At 36.6% G+C, this 25,191-nt stretch overlaps 1 protein-coding gene across 2 annotated transcripts in view; it reads left to right on the plus strand.

Moving 5' to 3' along the window:
- The window catches only part of ACBD6 (acyl-CoA binding domain containing 6), a 205,966-nt gene that overhangs the window by 171,056 nt on the left and 9,719 nt on the right, over positions 1-25,191 (plus strand). For both annotated transcript variants that reach the window (XM_050766501.1, XM_050766511.1), the window contains one exon: positions 10,449-10,479. In XM_050766501.1, the coding sequence (XP_050622458.1) occupies positions 10,449-10,479 (31 nt within the window). The remainder of the gene's footprint in view (positions 1-10,448; positions 10,480-25,191) is intronic.

Genomic DNA, 25,191 nt, shown 5'->3' on the forward strand with positions numbered 1-25,191 from the left:
ACTCCACCCCCAGATCCAAGTGGCTCAGCACAGGAGAGACTCCATTTGTTTGGGAGAAAATAAGGGAAGAGAACAAGAGTGTCTGTCTGATAATCCAGAGAATTCTTCCAAATCTTATCCAAGACCACCATGGCACTACCTCTAGGAGTTTTCAAGAACCACAGTGTTGTTGGGCTTGGAACCCAATTCTCTTCCAATACCTGGAAAACCTTACCAAGAAAAATGGACACAAACATGCCCAAATTGCAAAGACTACAGTAAATTCTAACTCTTCAATGCTTAGACACCAGTGACTATCCACAGGCATCAAGATCATCCAGGAAAACACAACCTCACCAAACAAACTAAATAAGGCACCAGGGACCAGTCCTGGAGAAAGAGATATGCGACCTTTCAGACAGAATTCAAAATAACCATTTTGAGGAAACTCAGAAAAATTTAAGATAACACAGAAAACAAATTCAGAATTCTATCGTTTAAATATAAAAAAAGAGATTGAAATAAAAAGAATGAAGCAGCAATTCTAGAGTTGAAAAATGGAGTTGACATAGTGAAGAATGCATCAATCTCTTAATAGCAGAATTAATCAAGCAGAAGAATTAGTGAGCTTGAAGACAGACTACTTAAAAATACACAGAGGAAACAAAAGAATAAAACACACGTAAAAGATCTAGAAAACGGCCTCAAAAGGGCAAATCTAAGAGTTATTGGCCTTAAGGAGGAGATAGAGAAAGAGACAGGGATAAAAAGTTTATTCAGAGGGATAGTATCAGAGAACTTCCAAAATCTAGAAAAAGATACCAACATTCAAGCACAAGAAGGTTATAGAACAGGTTTAACCAAAAGAAGACTACCTCAAGGCATTTAATAATCAAGGTCCCAGAGGTCAAGGGTAAAGAAAGGATCCTAAAAGCACCAAAAAAAAAGAAATAACATATAATGGAGCTCCAAAACATCTGGCAGCAGACTTTTCAGTGGAAATCTTAACAGGCTAGGAGAGAGTGGCATGACATATTTAAAGTGCTAAGGGAAAAACAAAAAAAAATTTTACCCTAGAACAGCATATCTGTTGAAAATATCCTTCAAGCATGAAGGAGAAATAAAGACTGTCAGACAAACAAAAGCTGAGCAATTTTGTCAACACTACACCTGTCTGATAAGAAATGCTAAAGGGAATTATTCAATCAGAAGGAAAAGCATGTTAATGAGCAATAAGAAATTATATGAAGGTACAAAACTCACTGGTAATAGTAAACACACAGAATATTATAACACTGTAATTATGGTTTGTAAACTACTCTTAAGTAGAAAGGCTAGTTGATGAACCAGTCAAAAATAATAACTAGGATAACTTTTCAAAACATAGGACAATAAGACATAAGCAACAAAAAGTTTAAAAAGTCAGGGAATGAAGTGAAAGTGTTTTTATGTTTTTTTATTTTTTGCCTATTTGTATATGCAATCAGTGTTGTCAGCTTAATAATAATGGGTTATAAGATATTATTTGCAAGCCTCATGGTAACCTCAAATAAAAAAAACATAACACATGCAAAAATAAAAAACAATAAATTAAAATATACCAACAGAGAAAACTACCTTCACTAAAGGAAGACAGGAATCGATGAAAAAAGAAAGAGAAGACTAGAAATCAAATAACAGAATGGCAGGAGCAAGTCCCTACCTAATCAATAATGACGTTAAATGTAAATGGACTAAAAACTCTCCTATCAAAAGGCATAGGGTAGCTGAGTGGATTAAAAAATCAAGACCCAATGATCTGTTGCCTACAAGAGACACCTATAAAGATACACACAGACTGAAAATAAAGGGATGCAAAGACATATCCTATCCCAGTGGAAACAAAAGAAGGGCAGGAGCAGCTGTAGTTATATCAGACAAAATAGATTTCAAGACAAAAACTATAAGAAGAGACAAGGTCATTATATAATGATAAAGGGGTCAATTCAGTGAAAGGATATAGTTATTATAAATATATATGCATCCAACACTGAAGCACCCAGATACATAAAAGAAATATTATTAGAGGTGAAGAGAAAGAGAGACCTCAGTACAATAGTAGCTGGAGACATCAACATACCACTTTCAGCATTGGACAGATCTTTCAGACAGAAAATCAAAGAAACATCAGACTTAGTCTATACTGTACAACAGTGAATTAATAGATATTTACAGAACATTTCATCAAATGGCTGTACAATACACATTCCTCTCTGACATAAATCATTCTCAAGGATAGACCATATGTTAGGCCACAAAATAAGTCTTATTCAAAAACTGAAATAATATTAAGCATCTTCTCTGACCACAATCAAATGAAACTACAGATAAATAACAAGAAGAATTTTGGAAACTATACAGACACATGGAAATTAAACAGTATGCTCCTGAATGACCAGTGAGTCAATGAAGAAATTAAGAACACTGAAAAATTTCTTGAAACAAACAATGGTGAAAACATACGAAAACCTATAAGACACAGTGAAAGCAGTACTAAGAGAGAAGTTTATAGCACCTACACCAAAAAAGAAGAAAAACTTCAAATAACCTAATAATGCATCCTAAAGAACCAGAAAAGCAAGAGTAAACAAACCCAAAATTAGTAGAAGAAAATAAATAATAAAATAATAAATAAAATAATAAAAATCAGAGCAGAAATAAATAAATCAAATTGAAATGAAGGAAAGAATGCAGTCATCAAAATGAAAACTTGGTGTTTCGAAAAGACAAATAAAACAAACTTTTAGCCAGACTTAAAAAAAAAAAGAAGAGAAGACCCAAATAAAATCAGAGATGAAAAGGTAAACATTACAGCCAATACCACTGAAATTCAAAGGATTATTAAGTGACTACTATGAGCAACTAACTATGTGTCAATAAATTAGAAAATCTAGAGAAAATGGGGAAATTTGTAGACATATACAACCTACCAAGATTGAACCATGAAGAAATCCAAAACCTTAATAGACCAGTAACACATAACAAGATAGAAGCTGAAATAAAGTTTTCCAGTAAAGAAAATCCTAGGACCTCATGGCTTCACTGCTGAATTCTAGCAAACATTTTTAAAAAACTAATACCAGTCCTTCTCAAACTATTCCAAAAAAAATAGAGGAGGGAAGACTTCCAGACTCATTCTATAAGGCCAGTATTATGATGCTACCAAAACCAGAGAAAGATCAAAAAAAAGAAAACTACAGGCCAGTATCTCTTATGAATATTGATTCAGAAATCCTCAACAAAATAATAGCAAACTAAATTCAACAATATGTTAAAACGATCACTCATCATAACCAAGTTGGATTTATTACAGGTCTATCCTTGAGAATGATTTATGTGCAGAGAGGAATGTGTATTGTACAGCCATTTGATGAAATGTTCTGTAAATATCTATTAATTCACTGTTGTACAGTATAGACTAAGTCTGATGTTTCTTTGATTTTCTGTCTGAAAGATCTGTCCAATGCTGAAAGTGGTATGCAAGGATGGCTCAACATATGTGAATAAATCAGTGTCATACATTATATCATCAAAATGAAGGACAAAGACCATATGATCATTTCAATTGATGCTGAAAAAGTATTTGATAAAATTCAATATTCCTTCATGATAAAAAATCCTTAAAAAACTAGATATAGAAGGAACATCTTACCTCAACGTAATAAAAGTCTTAAAAGACAGACCCCCAGCTAGTATTGTAGTGAATGAGGAAAAACAGCCTTTCCTGTAAGATGTCACACATGACAAGGATACCCATTTTCACCACTGTTATTCAACATGATAGTGGAAGACCTAGCTAGAGTAATCAGACAAGAAAAAGAAATAAAGGGCATCCAAATTGGAAAAGAAGAAGTCAAATTATCTTTGTTTAATTTGTTGATCATAGATGATAGGATCTTATAGTTTGGAAAACCTAAAGAATCCACCATAAAACAATTAGAACTGATAAATTCAGTAAAGTTGCAGGATACAAATCAACATACAAAAATCAGTAGCATTTCTTTTCTTTTCTTTTTTTTTTTTCCCGAGTTGGATTCTTGCTCTGTTGCCCAGGCTGAAGTGCAGTGGCATGATCTCGGCTCACAAAAATCAGTAGCATTTCTATATGCCAACAGCAAACAGTCTGAAAAAGAAATTTTAAAAGTAATCCCATTTAGCCACAGATAAAATTAAATACCCAGGAATTAACCAAAGAAGTGAAAGATCTCTGCAATGAAAACTACAAAACATTGATGCAGGAAATTGAAGGGAACACACAGAAGTGGAAAGATATTCCATATTCATGGATTAGAAGAATCAATATTGTTAAAATGTCCATACTACCCAAAGTAATCTATAAATTCAGTGCAATTCGTATTAAAATATTAATGACATTCCTCACAGAAATAGAAAAAACAATCCTAAAATATTTATGGAACCACAAAAGACCCAGAATAGCCAAAGCTATCCTGAGCAAAAAGAACAAAACTGGAAGGATCACATTATCTGACTTCAAATTATACTACAAAACTATAGTAACCAAAACTGCTTGGTATTGACATAAAAATAGACACATAGATGAATGGAACAGAATAGAGAACCCAGAAACAAATCTGTACACCTACAGTGAACCCTTTTTCAACAAAAGTACCAAAAACACACATTGGGGAAAAGACAGTCTCTTTAATAAATGGTGCTGGGAAAACTGGATACCCATATGCAGAAGAATGAAACTAGACCCCTGTCTCTCACTGTGTACAAAAGTCAAACCAAAAGGATTAAAGATTTAGATCTGAGACCTCAAACTATGAAACTACTATACAAAAACATTGGGGAAACTCTCCAGGACTTTGTTCTGCATAAAAATTTCTTAATACCCCACAAACAGAGGCAACCAAAGCAAAAATGAACAAATGAGATCACATCAAGTTGAAAAGTTTCTGCACAGCAAAGGAAATAATCAGCGAAGTGAAAGACAACCCACAGAATGGAAGAAAATATACAAAAGATTAATAACCAGAAGGAACAAACAAACAAAAAAAACTAATCTGGTTTTCTTTTCTTTTCTTTTTTTATTTTTATTTTTTGAGACAGACTCTTGCTCTGTCACCCAGGCTGGAGTGCAGTGGCCTGATCTCAGCTCACTGCAGCCCCTACCTCCCGGATTCAAGCAATTCTACCACCTCAGCCTCCCAGGTAGCTGGGATTACAGGTGTTAGCCACTGCGCCTGACTGATTTTTTTAATATTTTTTAGTAGAGATGGGGTTTCATCATGTTGACCAGGCTGCTATTGAACTCCTGGTCTCAAGTGATCTACCTGCCTGAGCCTCCCAAAGTGCTAGAATTACAGGTGTGACCCACCACGCCTGTCCTAATAATCAGATTTTAAAACGGGCAAATGATTTGAATAGATCTTTTTCAAAAGAAGATATACAAATGGCAAACAAGTATATGAAAAGGTGGTCAACATCATTTATCGTCAGAGTAATGCAAATCAAAACTACAATGATGTATCATCTTACCTCAGTGAAAATGGCTTGTATCTAAAAGGCAGGCAATAACAAATACTGGCGAGGATGTGGAAAAAAGGGACCCTTCATACACTGTTGTGGGAATGTAAATTAGTACAACCACTATGGAGAACAGTTTGGAGGTTTCTCAAACAACTAAAAATAGAGCTATCATATGATCCAGCAATCCCACTACTGGGTATATACCCCAAAGAAAGGAAATCAGTATGTTAAAGGGATATACATACACCCATATTTGTTGCAGCACCGTTCACAATAGCCAAGATTTGGAGGCAACCTAAGTGTCCATCAGCAAATGAATGGATAAAGAAAATGTGGTACTTACATACAATGGAGTACTATTCAGTCATTAAAAAGAATGAGATCTTATCATTTGCAACAACATAGATAGACCCTGGAGATCATTATGTTAAGTGAAATAAGCCAGGCACAGACAGATGAACTTTGCATGTTCTCATTATTTGTAGGAGCTAAAAATTAAAATAGTTGAACTCATGGAGATAGACAGTGGGAGGATGGTGACCACTAGAGGCTGGGAAGGGTTGTGGGGGTGTGGGGAGAAGTGGGGATGGTTAATGGGTACGAAAAGTTGTTAGAATGACTGAGACCTAATATTTGATAGCACGACAGAGTGATTCTGGTCAATAATAATTTAATTGTACATTTTAAAATGAGTCCAAACTAAAAGGACAATTGGATTGCTTATAACACAAAGGATAAATGCTTGAGGGGATGGATACCCCATATATCATGATGTGATTATTACACATTGCATGCCTACATCAGCATCTCATGTACCCCACAAATATATATACCTACTGTGTACCCACAAAAATTAAAAATTTTTGCGTTTAAAGAAAAAAAAAACAGTGAGAAAACATTAGTGTATTCATTCTCTCATTTCATGAACACTTACTGAGCACACAGTGTATGCAAGACACTGGACACTTCCCCTCCCTGAACTCAGATAAAAGAAATAAATATAGGGACCATAAAATAAGTCAATTTAAAATGCTCAAATATATCAAAGAGGAATTTTTTAAACATGAGAAAAGAGCACGATTTTATCTTTAAAATGTTGACGGACAGTTTCCAGGTAGAGCAAGGAGCATTCACAGCTATGGGAGTCCAGTAAATACTCTTTCTTTCTTTCTTTCTTTTTTTTCTTTCTTTCTTTCTTTCTTTCTTTCTTTCTTTCTTTCTTTCTTTCTTTCTTTCTTTCTTTCTTTCGCTCTTTTCGCTCTTTCTCTTTCTCTCTTTCTCTCTTTCTCTCTTTCTCTCTCTCTGTCTCTTTCTCTCTCTCTCTCTCTTTCTCTTTCTTTCTCTCTTTCTCTCTCTCTGTCTCTCTCCCTCCCTCCCTCCCTCCTTCCTTCCTTCTTTCTTTCTGTCTGTCTGTCTCTCTCTCTTCTGTTCTCTTCTCTTCTCTTCTCTTTTCTTTTCTTTCTTTCTTTCTTTTTGGAGATGGAGTCTCACTCTGTCACCCAGACTGGAGTGCAGTGGTGCTATCTCAGCTCATTGCAACCTCCACCTCCCAAGTTCAAGCAATTCTTCTGCCTTAGCCTCCCAAGTAACTGGGACTACAGGCGCATGCCACCACGCCCGGCTAATTTTTTGTATTTTAGTAGAGACTGGGTTTCACCATGTTGCCCAGTCTGGTCTGGAACTGCTGAGCTCAGGCAATCCGCCCACCTTGGCCTCCCAAAGTGCCAGGATTACAGGCGTGAGCCACCACTCCAGGCCCCAGATAAGTATTCTTACGGGAATTGGCAGTCACAAAATTGGGTAGAGAAGGTATTGGGAGAGAGATGAGCAGGGCGTCGTTCATAAAATGCCTTGCATTCTGGGTTAGTCAGGACTCTTGTTTACAAGTGACAGAAAGATCATATTTGTCTAGGGAGTATTTTGCTGTTATTGGCTTACCTAACCAAGAAAAAATATTGTTGAAATGACAAGAACCAGAGACCCTCATTCTCTCTCCATGTCTCACCACTACTTTTTTCTTTGTGAATACTTATTCCCTTCTACTACAGACTGATTTTCGCCCAAAAATAGAGAACATTGCCACTTGTAGTTTTTGGCTCATACCCTTTTCTAATTGTCTTTCTTTTTTATTGTGGTAAAATATATGTGGAATTTACCATTTTAACCATTTTTACATGTACTGTTCAGTGGCATTAAGTACATTCACATTATTGTGCAGTTATCACTACTATTCATCTCCAGAACTTTTCCACCATCCCAAACTGAAACTCTGTACCCATTAGACAAGAACTCCCCATGCTTCCCTCCTCCCTGCCTCTGGTAACCACTATTCTATTTCATGTTCCTGTGAATTTGACTGCTCTAGGTATCTCATATAAATGGAATCACACAATATTTGTCCTTCCGTGTCTAGCTTCTTTGACCACACTCTCTTTTAAAAAATTGACACATAATAATTGTACATATTTACAGGGTTGCACCCTTTACTTTTGATCAGAGAGGAAAGAACCTTCTGTGTGCACACACTTCTATCTTATAGCTCCATTTTGAAAAATTTTGAAAGAAAACTAATTGGCTTGGCTTGAGTAACTTGCATACTTTCAGACAAGGAAGATGACCAGTGCTGTGATTTGCCCATTTTGGGTTGCATGACCACCTTAGTATCTTCCCCAGTTCTCTGTGTAAGCATACCTTCTTATAGGGTCCTCTGTCCTTTCTACCTAAAATAGCACCCCACATCAATCTAGTCTCTTACTCTTTTGATTGTTTTCCAGTATACTCATCACTTCCTAGTGTTAAATGTATTTATTTGCTTATTGATTCCCTAGCCACTACAACATAAGATTTATAACATTAGAGACCTTCTCTGTCTCATTCATCTCATTGTTTCCAGTGCCTAGAACAGTGACTGGAACATAATTGGAGCTCAGTAACTATTTTTAATTAATTAATTAGAAATTGAGGTAGAGATATAGATTTAGTATTCACTGGTAAATATGATTAAAAGAAATTAATTATGCTTTCTTCCATCTGCATAGTGAAGATGAAGAATTAGAAATTGAAAGGAAATGAACTTTGAGTATATATGAACACAGTGATTAAACATGAAAGTTATGCACAAATAGTGAAAGAACTATGCTTTCTAAAGATATGTAATTGTGGAAAATACAGCCTTGCATGATGGATGCCTAAGTAGAATCCTGAAATTGCAGTAGATTAAGCTCTTTCTGAAATTGCTTTCTAATGCAGGACATTCACATTTAAACTATAAATGTGAATGTATAAACTCATCAGGTGTTTGCATGTGTGTGTGTGCGTGCACGTACACACACACACTTTTATTGATTAACATTGGAAACTGACAAATATAGATATGAGTCTTAAGCCATAATGGTCAGTACTGTTCTTTTGAAATTACCCTTAGCTTTCCCAATCAAGACCACATTCTCTGGAGCAGAACTTCACATTGTCAGGCTGCCCTGCATAAGAATCACTCAGATACTATTCATGATAGCTGCCTTAGCTCTCTTCCTCTACCTGTCCTTAATCTGAAGGGCAGGGCAAGTCAAAGGGGAGCAAGATAAAGGTTGTATCTAAAAAGACAAGAAAAAAAAGTAGGCAAAAATGATCTCCTGTGCTTTCTTTTTCATGCTGCTTTCCATCTTTTACTTTTCTTAGAGTTTATTATCTTTATGTTGCTTCCTGGACATCCCAAACTTAGCCATAGTTGCACCTTAGCCAAGTGTACCCTATGCCGACTTCCTGCCAGAATTACTTCTTTATATCTCCTCTCACCCATGTAATAAGCACCTTACCTCCAAATACAATCAGAACTTCATTCCACAGTAGGAAAACAAACCACATTGCCTCAAGGTTGTCCCCCTGCCATGACTTTTTTCTTACTACCTATCTGAACCATAAAATAAGTTCTTTATGGCAGCTTCTTGCTTTTCTTTCTAGGAGATTAACAGGGAGACCCATTACCAAAAAGTTCCAGAACCAACCTCCACCCCTACATTCAGCTGTTAGGAAGTGGGAAAAGCAGATATGGGTACCCAAGAAGAGTTTGGTTGGCATAACGTCACCCTTTCCAAGTTATTCAGATTAACAGTTTCACATTTATTCTTAATTACCAGGGGCATGATGGCCATGCATACTACAAAGTGCTTATGAAGTTAATTACTAAATTCTACTTTTCACTTGTGTACTTTGATTATTTGTTGCTCATGTAATGTGATTAGCTGCTCTTAATTTAAGAGGTGGCTTGCTAAAAAGTACTCAACTGCGCTACAATTATAGCATATATATATAGTATATATAGTTTTCTTGGTTTTAAAGGAAAATAATTAACTGAAATGTTGGAATTTCCTAAGTATTCTATGGCAACTTTTGGCTTTCTTAACAACTTCTGGGACTTTGTATGCTTTGAAATCACATTACTTTATGATATTTGATCTGGTTAGGAAACCTAATGTTATTAGCCTGGAATTTGTGAGTCTTTGAAAAGAGATAAAAGGCTATCCACTGTAAATCACAGACTCGCTAGATAGATTTGGGGACAAGCTTAGAAAAAAAAAAAATTGTAATACTGGCCAAGATAAATGAGATATAGTGTCAATGTTTCTGCCATGTACTAGGTAACCAAACTACCTCACTTTAAGAATTTCCCTTTGGATTATTACCTGCAGATATCTGGAGTGACTGGTTATCCTGTTACTCCATTGTAGCTGCTACAGTGCACAAGTTATCATTCTTTATTCTTCAGGATGGTGAGCTTGGTCAAAAGTGACTGTGAAGCTCAGATAACTGACTTCTTTTCGTAAGTCTGATAAACCTATGGAACTTTGGCTTATCAGATAAATTTGCTACAGTTTATGTACTTTCATACTTTTGCAATTACTTAGACTTCTAAAATACATTATTTGTTTCTTTTATAGGACAATGAAGGCCAAACAGCTCTACATTATGGTAAGAAGTTTCTAAATTATTATGTAATCATATTTGAACATCTTCTCTATTTATTTATTTCAACTTTGTCCATTCCTATGTAGTGCTTAGATAAGTACCTGGCAGCTAGCAGAGATACAGTAACTTTTTGTTTGAAAAATGTATTAGGCCGCACGCGGTGGCTCACACCTGTAATCCCAGCACATTGGGAGGCTGAGGCAGGCGGATCACTTGAGGTCGGGAGTTCAAGACCAGCCTGGCCAACATGCTGAAACCCTGTCTCTACTAAAAATACAAAAATTAGCCAGGCCTGGTGGCAGGCGCCTGTAATCCCAGCTACTCAGGAGGCTGAGTTGGGAGAATCGCTTGAACCTGGGAGGGGGAGGTTGCAGTGAGCTGAGATCGCACCACTGCACTCCAGCCTGGGTGACAGAGTGAGACTCCATCTCAAAAACACAACAAAACAAAAAAACAGTATTAATAACTTAGTAAGTTGAAGATATATTAAAATTCTTATGGTCACATTTATAATAAATTGTTTCTATACTAGCAACAGAAATGGAGACCCCTCCAGCCCCACTTTGAAAATTCATTATTTCATTCTTAGTTCTATTCATGAGTGACAAGAAAGATGTTAATCATTGTCACTATAGAATCTAGCATTTCTCCTACAAGAAATATTTTCTTGATCTAATTGAAGAAAAAGAAATTTGATTTTTTAACTAATTTCTCCTACTAACTGATTAGCTTAAGTAATCTGCAAAATAGAAAAAAATCTGTAAGATGGAAATAATATGGCTCTTAGAGAGCTGCTTGGTAAATTCAGTGAGATAAAAGATATTACAGTATTTTGTAAAATGTAAAGTCCTAGTAAATATAATTTAAAGATTCTGCATAGAGTTGGGCGCAGTGGTGCACGTCTGTAGTCCCCGCTACTCAGGAAGCTGAGGCAGGAGGATCACTCAAATCCAGGAGTTTGAGGCCAGCCTGAGCAACACAGACCCCATCTCCAAAAAAAAAGATTCTATTTGGGTGTGAATATGGCTGAATGAAAGACAGCCATCAATATTTAAACCAGATTATGGATCAACCTTTTGGGAGGAAATACACTTGTCAGTCTTGGCAGTCTTAGACTGCCGTTCAGTAACAAGTGGCTCAGATGGCCCTGGACACTTTTGTCTACTGCTTTGGACTTTAAATTTGCACTTAAGTGTTCAAAAATCCCAAGCTAAAAAGTCAACTAAGGTATTTCAAGCTGATAGTGTCTCTGAGATGCTTGACGGAAACAAAAGCAAAATCATTCTGGATGGATGATTCTGGAGAAACCTCGCTGTGCTATCTAGGAGTCTTAACCTATTGGACTAGCTATTATACTACCTATATATGTCAGCCTAATAATTGAGGTTGAAATGTCTGTCACCAACTACCAGCCTTAACTCACTTATGAGTTTATCTAGCATAACCTGGTTACCAAAACCAGGAGGAGAAAGGAAAATTGTGAGTCAATCTCACTTTTGAGCATAGATGCAAAAAATCCTAAATAAAATATTAGCAAATGAAATTCATCAATATATTTTTAAAAGAAAGAAAGGTATGTGCTGACCAAGTTGAGTTTATCCCAGGAATTCAAGGATGACTTAACATTTAAAAAATCTATTAATGTAACCTTCCACATCAGCAAATTAGGTAAAAGACCACATGATCAAATGAAATGCAGAAAAAAGCGTTTGAGGATGTTCAACACTCGTTTTAAGAGCGGTAGAGAAAAGTAGTTAAGACTGCTCATAAGTCAGACTTCTGGGTTCAAATTCTAGTTCTACCCCTGACCTTGGACAAAATACTTCACTTACCCTGTACCTCAGTTTACTCATGATGAAATGGGGATAGTAACCTCAGAGATTTGTTAGAATGAGTTAATCTGTGTAAAGTGCTTAGAACAATGTCTGACACCTGGCATATACTCAATAAATGTTAGTTAATTATTTTTATGATAAAAGCTCTTAAACTAGGGATAGAAGGAGACTTCTATGGCCTGATTTACTTATCAAAAACCCAGAGCAAACATTATTATTAAAGATGGGATGTGTGAAGCATTTTCTTTAAAATCCAAAACAAGAAAAAATGCATACCATAACTGTTTCTCTTCAATACTGTATTAGAATTGTAGATAACACAAAATGAAAAACAAAATAAATAAAAGGTACATGAGATGGATAAAACAAAATCATCATCATTCTCAAGCAATACAGTTAGCTACATAGAAATCCAAGAAACTCTACAAATTATAAAAACTATGCAATTTAGCAAGGATGCTGAATGCATTAGTTTTTTAAGTTCAGTCTTAAACATTAGTGTAAAAAGGTAAAAAATTTTTTAAACATTTTTCCAATAATATTTACAGTAGCAACAAAATCCTAGGACTCAACCTAACAAAAGGCATGTAAAACCATCATAGAAAAAAATACAATTTTTAAAAGACATTTTTAAAGGACCTAAGCAGAAGGAGAAATAATCCATGTTAATGAATGGGAAGACTTGATTTCATAAAGATCATTTCTGCCAAGTCAAACTACAAATACAGAGAATCTTCATAAGAATTCCAGCAGATACTTTGTGGAGTTTAACAAACTTGCCCTAAAATTCAAATGGAAGATAAAGGAGCCAGGAATAGCTAAGGCAATTTGAAGAAAAGCAAGAAAGAAAGACTTGTTCTTCCAAATATCAAGATGTTATTTTACAGCTATGATAATGAAGGCAGAGACTGACTTCCAACATGACAATGTGAGAAGCTGCACTGATAAGCTCCCTTGTCAAACTGGTAAAAATTATTTTTGGAACTATAGACATTTAATAGCTTCTGGAAATGGTACTAAGGACAAAAAGCAAATGAAGAGACATCTATTCAAGAAAATCTACAAAAATTTGGTAGGAAGGAAAACTTTGTGGTATTTGAACCAAGATCCCTCCCTCCTTTGTCTCTTCCCAGCTCAGTGATGTGGAGACTCCACTCCACAATGCCAGGAACACGAGCTCCCTCTCCTCCCAGCTCCTAGTCAGAGGACTTTCTTCCTGGGAGAAGCAGGACAAACATTTTCCACCTTGCCTCCAGCTACCTTTTGCTAAGGCTGTCCTGGGCAAATACGATCCCAACTACTTGGGAGGCTGAGGCAGGAAAATCATTTGAATCCAGGAGTTGGAGGCTGCAGTGAGTTGTGATTATGCCACTGCACTCCAACCTGCTTGACAGAGTAAGACCCTATCTCAAAAAAAAAAAAGTAAGAGTAAAAAAGAAAGAACTATGAATCATGTGAGATTGTATTTTGCTTACAAGCTAGCAAGTTGGCCTGACTGTTTCATGGTTGCTGGCAAAAGACACAAAACTTTTGAATCAGAGACAAAAGACTTTATTATCCATGGCACAGCAAGCAGCATAAGCTTCATGTTTTTGTCATTTCCTCTTGCCTCCAAAGTCCCACCAAAGCGACGCAGAGAGGTCCACGTAGATACTGCATTCACCGTGTGTCATGGCTTAGGAATCGTGATCTTAGGGAACTCTAATCTTTTATAAGATTAGGGCTGCAAGCAAACCTTTGCTCAGGAGGAGGTATTATGTTTATTATTCTGGATGGTAAACAAACCTGCCCTCTGTTCTGGAAAGAAACACTATCTCTGTTGTCAAATCTGTTCATTACACAAACATCCTTGAAAGTTAGTCTAGAACAAAAGCTGTCTTATGTCTTCTGCACATCTTATGTACCTTTGTACCTTATGTACCTTTGTACATAAGACGTGCAGAAATGCAAGAGACCCTTCAAGAATTGTCTCCCAACAGTAATTAATTGGGGAATGCAGATTAAAACATTTAGATACAACTTCATACCGATCAGACTGGCAACATGTAAATGTCTACAAATATTAATATTAGGCTATAAAACAACAAGAATTCTCATACAGTGCTGATAAGAGTGTCAGCTGTTACATACAGCCATTTTGAGATCAGTTTAGTAAGATTTAGTAAAGTTGAAGGTACACATACTCTACAACCCAGTAATTCTAGTTCTAGACATATACCAGAGAAAAACCCCTGAACATGTGTATAATGAAACATGATTTAGAACATTTATTGCAGCATATTTGTAGTAGTCAACAGCTTGTTTTATTAGCCTCTATTCCTCTGCATGCCATGCTTGCAGTATTTGTTCATTGAAATTGCACATATATACATATATGCATATACAAATACATATTTTATGGTATCAAATGCCTTTGAAAGAACCATTAAAATGAGCATATAAAATAGTAAAATAATAAACTATTTAATCTGTAAGCTCCTGTCTATAAATATACCTGTAGTAGGGTTTCTTTGTTTGTGAGTCGGTGTCTCACTCTTGTCACCCAGGCTAGAGTGTAGTGGCGCAATCATGGCTCACTGCAGCCTTGAACTCCTGGGCTTGAGCTATCCTCCCACCTCAGCCTCCCAAGCAGCTGGGACTACAGGCATGCACCACCACACCTGGCTAAGTTATTTTATTTTTGTTGAGACAGGATCTAGCCCAGGCTGGTCTCAAACTCTTGGCCTCCACCAATTTTCCCATGTCAGCCTCCCAAAGCATATGTAGTAGTTACTGTTTTTTATAAATGAGGCAACCTAAAATCGAAGAGATTAACAAGCTTGCCTAAGGGAACTGGAAATTCAAACCTGTATGTCTGTATTTACTAGGAAAAGACAAAAATTAATGCTTTCCCATACCTCCTTCCACAGCATTCACATCACTTACTCTTCAAACATATTTCTGTGATAGGACTCCTCCTGTATTATCAAGAGCTAGCTGCTCTAAACCCTGATTTTCCACCCAGAAGAAATTTGTCTTAGCCATCCTCACAGCTATGATTGCAATCTGGGATAACCAGGCTTAAGTCAAATAACCGGAGAGTCAAAAAAGAGGGAAAATAAACTCTTCACAGTGGTTGTGAGGTCTTTAGCACAAAATTCAAGGCTACTCATTTTTCCTGATGCCTTGCTTCGAGAGGCCAGCCTTCTTTTACTCCAAAATATTTTATAAAGACAACCACTGCCAATGCACCCACATGCCCTGCTGAATCAGCTCTTATTTCCAGCCCCTTCTTCCTTCTTTCGTTCCCTCATTCAGATGCTTTTCAGTGCCTTCTCTGTGACATGTGCTGTGTTTTCCTTTCATTTCTCCCTTTCAGAAACTGTAGCAACAGCTAAACCAGATTGAATGTGCCCTTGAGAATTTAGATGAGTCACTCTGTCATCCCTAGTTAACCATTAGGAGTGAATGCCTTTATGGATGTAGGAATGTGTCCATTTAAGTTTGATGTATTTAAAATGCATTTATAGATAGCAACAGGGTAGGGATTTTTCAAAAGGCATTTCTGACTGGGTTCAAATAAGCTCCATTTTCTTTATGTACTGGTACAGAAAAATCTCATAACATATATTGTTGAACAAAAAGATTAAGGTTTAGCACAGTGTATATAGTGTGCTGCCATGAATATATCTATACATACTTGCTAGTAAATATATATCTCTGGGAGGATACATAAAAAGCTAATAATGTTAATTGCCTTGGGGAAGAGGAGCTGTGGGGCTAGAATACAAGAATAAGATGAAAACCTTTTTCTGTAAACCCTTTTATAACTTCTGTATTGGACCTATATGCATATATCATCTGTTCAAAAATTAAATTATTTTAAATTTGTCATAGGTTCTATTAGTACTATGAATATGATACACCTTCTTAATTATATTTCATTCATTCAACAAATATTTGAATGCCTACTATTTGCTGGATAAAATACATCAAACATTCTTTTTAAGATAAGAGATGTCCCCAGATTCCTTTACTTCCCACCCAATAAAGAACCCAGTATCTATAGCGGTAAATGGGTGAGCAAACACCATATCTGGGAGAACTCTGGGCTTGGATTTCAATGCCAGTGCAACCTGGAAATGAGGCCTCTTGAACTAGAAGTAATCAGGACTCAAAACTGAGATCTTGCACATGAGCCAGGACCTTCAAAAGGCTATATATATCCTTGGTTTAAAAGAGGAGGCAAAGGGGTAGAGATTAGAACAAGTTGGCCTGTTGGTAAAAAAGAAGACAGAGAAGCTTCTCTGCTTCAGACTAGCATTTGGGTGGAAACAAAAGCCCTATAAGTTTGGGGTTCACATTTATATTCTGATTATTTCAGGAATCCTCAAGTCAAGAAATTAACATAAGTGTACCAAGCTGATGAATGCTAAACTTCTCTTGAGAAACACATCTTCAACCTATACAGTACAAAGTTCCTCCAGAATGAAGCCCCACTGATAATAAGTTCACAATCCAAAATTACAAAATACACTTGAGTGAATGTCAGCAGACACAGTAAACTATAGTAATAGACTTTGAGGAACTTCAGTAAAAGTTGGATAAAAATGATCAGACTAAGTCTGTATAAAATGAAGGAATCAAAAACACAAGAACAAGGCATTCCAAAAAAGAACAGGCAGATTTGAAAGAGAACCAAATAGAACTATGAAAAAAAAAAAATTTACAATGGATAGGTTAAAGTGAAGAATTGACACAAGTTAAAAAAAAAAATTGGTGAAAAGATTTGTCTAAAGAAATTGCCAAAAAGGCAGCACAGAAAGGTAAAGAAATTATAAATGTAAAGAGACATTAAGAGTGGAACAAGAAAGTTCAGCATTTATTTATCTTAATTTGTTTTTTGAGACAGAGTCTAGCTCTGTCACCCAGGCTGGAGTGCAGTGGTGTGATCTCGACTCACTGCCCCCTTTGCCTCTCGGGTTCAAGTGATTCTCCTGCCTCACCCTCCAGAGTAGCTGGGACTACAGGCATGCGCCAGCCACCACACCCAGCTAGTTTTTGTGTTTTTAGTAGAGACGGGGTTTCACCATGTTGAACAGGCTGGTCTCAAACTCCTGGCCTCAAGTGATCAGCCTGCCTTGACCTCCCAAAGTGCTGACATTGCAGGCATGAGCCACTGTACCTAGCCTAATTTTTTTATATTTAATTTTTGTGGGTGCATAGTAGATACATATTTATGGAGTACATGAGATACTTTGATACAGGGATCCCATGTGTAATAATCACATCATGATAAATGGGGTATCTATTCCCTCAAGCATTTATCCTTTGTGTTACAAACAATCCTTTAGTTATTTTGAAGCATACAATTAAATTATTATTGACTATAGTCATCCTGTTGTGCTGTCAAATACTGGGTCTTTTTCTTTGTAAAAATTTTTTTTGTACCCATTAACCATCCCCATTTCCACCCCCATGTCCCTACAACCCTTCCCAGCCTCTCGTAACCATCCCTCCACTCTCTATCTACGTAGCTTCCATTTTTATTTTTAGCCCCCACAAATAAGTGAGAATATATGAAGTTTGCCCTTCTGTTCCTGGCTTATTTCACTTAACATAATGACCTTCAGTTCATCCATGTTGTTGCAGATGACAGAATCTCACTCTTTTTTATGGCTGAATAGTCCTCCATTGTGCATATGTATCACATTTTCTTTATCCATTCATCTGTTGATGGACACTTAGGTTGCTTCCAAATCTTGGCTATTGTGAATAGTGCTGCAACAAACGTGGCAGTGCAGATATCTCTTTGATATGCTGATTTCCTTTTTTAGGGTATATACCCAGGATTGGGATTGCTGGATCGTATAGTAGCTCTATTTTCAGTTTTTTGAGGAAGCTCCAAACTGTTCTCCATAGTGATTATACTAACGTACATTCCCACCAATAGTGTACAAGGGCTCCCTTTTCTCCACATCCTCACCAGCATTTGTTATTGCTTGTCTTTTGGATAACAGCCAAGTTCAGTATTTTTAATAGGAGTTCCAGAAGGAGAGATTGGGAAAAATTAATATTTGACGATATATTTACTAATAATTCCTAGAATTGATTTAAACATTGGGATCTTCAGATTCAGGAATTATGAGCTCTGGTTAGTAATAATCTGTGATATTCATGTGGTGGAATACTGTACAGGAATGAGAATGAGCTGCATCTACACGCAATAACATAAATGAATCTTACGCATGCTATTGAGCTGAGATGCCAGACACAAAACAGTACATACAGTATGGTTTCCATTTATATAAAGGTCACAAATGGGAAAAACTTATCTCTAGCATTAGTAAAGGGGATAATGATTACCTTGGATGAAGTAAGCAGGTAACAGGCAACTAGAAGGGGTTAACAGGGCACGGGTGCTTCTGAAAGTCTAATAATGATCGGATTGTTGATATGTGCTAGTCACATGGATAAATTTCCTTAAAAAAATTTATATACAGTTGATCCTTGAACAACATAGGTGTGAACTGTGTGGGTCCACTTATATGCAGGGTTTTTTTTTTTTAAATAAATATATTGGAAAATATTTCAGAGATTTGCGACAACTTGAAAAAAACTCAATTTTGCATCCTAGAAATATCAAAAAAATTAAGGAAAAGTTACTTACGTGATGAATGCATAAAATATATGTAGATACTAGTCTGTTTCATTTACCATCATAAAATATACACAAACATATTATGAAAAGTTAAAATTTATCAAAACTTATACACATAAACACAGACCATTCATGGCACCATTCAAATTTGAGACAAATGTAAACAAATCTAAAGATGCAATATTAAATCATAACTGCATAAAATTAACTGTAGTACATACTGTTCTACTGTAATAATTTTGTGTACACCTCCTGTTGCTATTACAGTGAGCTCAAGTGTTGCCAGTCTGTGCTTAAAGTGTCAGGTGATGCTGGTCATCTCTACATGAGCAGTTTGTCTCTCCAGTAAATTGTGTATCACAGTAAAAAAGTGATCTTGCAGTTCTTGTGTATTTTTGTGTGTTAGTACACTATGATAAACCTTGAATAACACAAGGAGGCCCATACAAAATGCCACTAGTGATGTTGAAAGTGCTCCCGAGAAGAGAAGTATGACATTACAAGAAAAAGTTAAGTTGCTTGATATGTACCATAACTTGAGTTCTGCCACCGCAGTTGCCACCATTTCAGACAGATGATTCATCTTGGAAACAGGCAACATAAACATACAGCATCAATAAATACAGTACAGGTACTATACATGTATTTTATGATTTTCCTAATAACATTTTCTTTTCTATGGCTTATCATATTGTTAAGAAGACATATAACATACAAAATATGTGTTAATTGACAGTTTCTGTTACTGATAAGGCTTCTAGTCAGCTATAGAATATTAGTAGTTACGTTTTTGGAGAGTCAGGAGTTATATGTGGCTTTTCTAATTCATGTGGAGTAGGCACGCCTAACCCCATGTTGTTCAAGGCTCAATTGTATATGATTTTGGTACTCTTCTGTGTACATTTTATACTCTTTAAAAAGTATACAGACACCAAGAAAGTCTAAACCTAGGTAGATGTACAGTAGCGATGTTATTGTTTCTGTGTAAAATCTCATTTAGCCTTTTCTACAAATGTTTGAGCTAGGTACTGCCTTCTCCCATTTTTAGATGAAAAACTACAGTTCAGAGATGTTACCTTGACATGGTAATCCAAAGTGTAGGTAGCAGAGCCAAGACACTTGTACAGGTCTTCTGATTCTACATCCAGACCTCTTTTCACAGTTCCATAAATAATTACAGTCCTGCTGTCTTTTTAAGGAAGACATTATTTTGTGGAAGATAATCTTTTATACAAATGAAATTTTAAAAAATCTTTTCTTATTGGTTACCTTGGTCAGTGATTCAAGGCTAATTTTCAAGACTGTACTTGGGAGTAAATGTATATCAATATTTCTGTCTATCTGTGTGCTTTTATCTTTTTATTTCTGTTCACTAAGAGTTTATACATTAATAAAAATCATCCCTGATTCGGAAATCTTGCCTAAAATTGATCTAGAACTTCTATTTCTCTCAGGTTATTTTAATCATCATGGAAAGAACAAAACAAATGCCATATATGTTAAAATCAAGATAATCAAATACTAAATATCCCTAAAAGTTCTGGCATTACAAATATATAAAATTAAAATATTCTGACAATTCAGGAATGTTTAATAAAAATTACTATTTTAAGTTTAATTCATAATCACTTAGGAGTGGGTTATTTTTAATTTATAATTTTTCACTAGGTCACTGGATTCTTACAAGTTTTTAAGGTAGTCAAAACAGTCTTGCATGTAATAAAAATAATAATCATTTATTAAGCACCTATTAGGCCAGAGAATCTGCTGGGCATATTTGTTATTCATTTAATCACTTAATATTATTTAACGCTTTTTATTTAGTGGGCAGTCAGTTACTATTTGTTGATTTTATTTTATTTCAGGACTCTTAACCTACTCTTGGAACTTTCATAAAACTCTAAGTATCGTTAAATCCAGAGAGTGCAGACAGTGTTGGGGATGTCTTTGGGGACTTAGCTATTATTTTTTATGAATTATGGTTGGGCTTGACAGCTGTCCTTGTGTTGACAGCTCTTCTGATTATAGCAGTTGTCAAACTCCATCCTTAAGCAGGTTGTAAATCCTGGCTTCTTCCGATTAAAACTGGGTCAGAGCCAATCGCAGGTTAACTAGAGGCCAGTATTCTACTACTATACGTCCTTACTAGTTCATTCTAAATGGGCTTTGTGTGGCAGCATACTAAAACCCTTATATGCCTATATTTTACTTGAGTTTTTTTGAATCTTCAGATATTGGTCCTCCTGTTATTTTGTGATTAAACATGGTCCTTGCTGAAGAGTATATTGGTATAAGTGTGGTCTTCCTTATAAATGGCCTGTTAGCCTTCCCCTCTTCCTCCACTGGGAATACTAATATCATTGCATCTGTGTCTCCCAGGGGAAATCAAGGCTTTTCCTTGCACGTGCAGTCATGTGATTTCAGAGTGGGCAGGCTTTGTATCCTCATGAGCCCTTGGTCTTCCACGCAAAGCACCATCTGTTCTGTTACCTCCACACTGTTACAGGGCAGTGGGAGGAGGCATTAGAGTGAAAATAAATAAAATAAAAAAAGAAAGAAATTCATCATCAAAACCCTGAGGATTAATGGAGTCAGAAGGCTCACTGCTCTGAATGGAAATTCATCTTCACCTGTGCCAGTGTCAGGGCTGCCTCTATGGCACTTGACAAATAGAGGTTCCCAGGGTACCATAAATTCAGCAACTGTTCTAATCCCTATAGACTTGCTCAAGCTTTTCCAAGATGGGCTTATGACTGTTTTTGTATTTCCCAGCACATTGTGGGCACCAGTATATCCCCTCATTAATTTGGTAAAATGTTAGCACCCTTTCCTCCTCGATTCTCTCTCATGTTCTTTGCCTTTGTCTGTTTTGAAAGGGTGGGCAGAGTACACATTTCTGAAAGGCGACTCTACATTGTGACTTGTGTTTCACTGAAGATGCCAAAGGCAGAGAAATCAATTAACTAATGAATTTTGAGCAAATATTAAGTGCCCAGCATTACGCTAGATGGAGAAGATAATACAAAAAGAAGCCTATACTCATATACTCAAGTAGTTCAGCATTCCATTGCGGGGTACAAAGCATATTTTTTCAATAGCTATTTTTTGGGCAACTATATGTGCAAGTAGGCTCTGTGCTAACATAAACATAATGGATGCATCTCAACAGTGAATCTCCAAGAGATACTGCAAGTGGCCTACTCATATCAGGATAAGATGTACTTGTGTGGTTTAAAGGACTCCTGTCCTTTAAGTTACTCAGTCTCAATCTTTTTTATCTATAAGTTGTTTATGCTGTCATGTAAGTCTTTCTTTGCATAACTCCCAGGCATTTGTTAATAGAACTCCTTTCATATGAATGCCATATTTCTGGCTCTGAATTACTGTTTTGAACCTTAAATTCCAAATTTATATCTCACATCATAGTTAGACCTGAGCTAAAATTTCATTCACATCTGTCAAGTTAGGGAATTATTATTAGCCTCGGGTAGCATTTTCATAGCTGGTTGAGTTCCCTAGATGTGGAACTTAATTTCTTAAACTCCATACCTAAGATATGGGTTGGTGCCCATAGATTATATCATACCTCACCACTGGAATGGTCACATCATCATACAGCATAAATGTAATTAATGTCCCTTTGTCTGAGATGGCCATCTTTTGTGTCTTCAGCCATAGCACACATCTACTTAGCCCTGATCTTCTTGTGTAACTGTTGGGTTAGAATTGAGCCAAGCGTGATCTGACAGATCATGATAGTTATTATTGTGTATTATAGATTTATACAATGGGAAGTTTATTCCTGTGATACTGCTAAAGGTCCTATTTTAAAACCTACATGTTTCTTACAGTAAGTTGAGACTAATAACTGCAGTGTAAAGGTCAAATCATTATTGTTCAAAATATAAATGTCTTGTAGCTAGTTCTATGCAGGATAAATAGCCTTTTTTCACAGCTATTTGATATAAGGCAGTGTGTCTTCAACTTTGTTGTATTTTATAGGAGATTGTCTTTCATTTTAATCCAATTTGGTATACAGTAATTCATGATAAAACCCTTTAGAAATTTAAAATTAAAATGTTCATTAAAATTATCTTTGGGCCAGGCACAGTGGCTCATCCCTGTTATCCCAGCACTTCAGGAGGCCAAGGCAAGTGGGTCACCTGAGGTCAGGAGTTTGAGACCAGCCTGGCCAACATGGTGAAACCCCATCTCTACCAAAAGAATTCAAAAACAATTAACTGGGCTTGGTGGTGGACGCCTATAATCCCAGCTACTCAGGAGGCTGAAGCAGGAGAATCACTTGAACCCAGGAGGCAGAGGTTGCAGTGAGCCAAGATCGTGCCATTGCAGTCCAGCCTGGGCGACAAGAGACTCTGTCTCAAAAAATGATAATAATAAAATTATTTTGGGAGGCAATTTTAAATTCTCAAAAAGATACTATAATCCTAAACACTCTCTTGAATCCTCGGCCTTGGTAAAGATCATACCATCTCTTCCCCCCTGTCTGTGGCATCCCTCAAGATGCAGAATAGCTCTTGAGTCTCAGGAGCTACCCAAAACTATGATCTCAGCCCATCAGCAGTGACCCTGGGGCTGGAATAGGCAATTCTTGCCTCTCTCTGCATTTTCTTCTATTCTCCATTCATCAAATATTAATATCTATACCTTGGTAGCCTTCTAAGAAACCCCACAACACTGAAGGCAGAGATAGGGTTCATAAATGGTCTGATTTTAGCTCAGAAAAAAATCTACCCTCTACTTTGGTTCACTTAGAAGCACCTCTGAGCTTATGTGGTTATGGATTAGAGTTTGGTGCCTAAGCTTATCAGGATAAGTAACGTAAAGGATCACAAAATCTATCCCAAGTACCTGTCACAACCAGGTTTTGGCTGTCGGCTCTGTGCACACTTCACAGCACATAACCATGAAACTCTGAGCTGGAAGCATCCACCCAAAGAGAAAAGATGGTCAAGGGAACCAGAGAAACTACTTTATCTTTACCTAAGTACCGTTTGAGAGCAAAAGAAGAAATATCACTGCTAAATCATTTAAAACAAACCCCTGGGGAGTTCTGCTTCCACTATTAAGATGTAGTAAACTGCAAGAGAACTTCATTCTCACCCTAACAAAAGAAAAAGATAGATAGTCTACAAAATCATAACTTTTTGTGAACACATCAGACAGCAGAGGTTTCATGGCAGCCAAATAAACTGAATTCAAAGAGTGACAAGCCCCTGTAAGACACACAAACTGTTTCTTCTTTGAAGAAGAGGCAGCCACCATCAAAATAGGTAGGAAGAAAACAGCTAAGATTAGCAAATTGTTAAAGTGAGCTAGTATGACATTTTAGAGTAACTGGGAGCCTGAGACCCAAAAGGAGTCCTCAGTTGCATTCTTTTTCACTAACTGAGTGCTCATGAGAGAAATTTCTTTAGAAGAGAGAAAACCTCCAGTGGCACACAGGCATGAAACATTTCCACTTCCCTGTATCCTTCTTTTTAAATTAATTAAATTTTTGACACATAAACCTTGTATATGTTTCAAAACATGATGTTTTAAAATATGTATACATTGTGGAATGGCTGAATCGAGGTGATTAATAGATGCATTGCCTGACATACTTACCATTTTTTGTGGTGAGAACACTTAAAATTACTCTCAACAATTTTCAAGAATACAGTAAATTATTATCAACTATAGCCACCATGTTGTACAATGCTAAACTCTTATTTCATTCAAAGCCAAATCCTTAAGCCATACAGGAGGAGCTGAAAGCCTTTCTGGCCTCCCCTGCTGGTCTGGGCTCAAGTAGATATCTACTGCTTTTGAAGTTAGAGTAAAAGCAAAATCTGCCTTCAGGGAGGGACAGGAAAGCCCTGAACTTAGGACTCTGCAGTGATATAAAGCAGAGATTCCCCCACCACTGAAGGCAGGGCAGGAAAGTCTCTCCCACCCAAGACACCCACCACTACCAACACCACATACACACACACCGCAGAGTTTGGCTGACATTTGGGGGAGGGGTGTGTAGAAACAATGAGAAATCACCATCCCTGAGGTCCTGCCTAAGACTGAGACCAGCCCAAAAGGACAAAGAACTCCATCTTACTCCTGCCATGAGCCGAGCCCTGAGTAATAAGCAAAAGTAGTCCATTGATGGAGAAGGGACAAGAATGTAGAGAGAGAGAGACTTCCTCTGTGGTACGGACATGCAGAGACTGCTGAAAGCTAAGGGTG

This window comes from Macaca thibetana, chromosome 1, assembly GCF_024542745.1.
Source record: "Macaca thibetana thibetana isolate TM-01 chromosome 1, ASM2454274v1, whole genome shotgun sequence".
In the NCBI taxonomy this organism is placed as follows: domain Eukaryota; kingdom Metazoa; phylum Chordata; class Mammalia; order Primates; family Cercopithecidae; genus Macaca; species Macaca thibetana.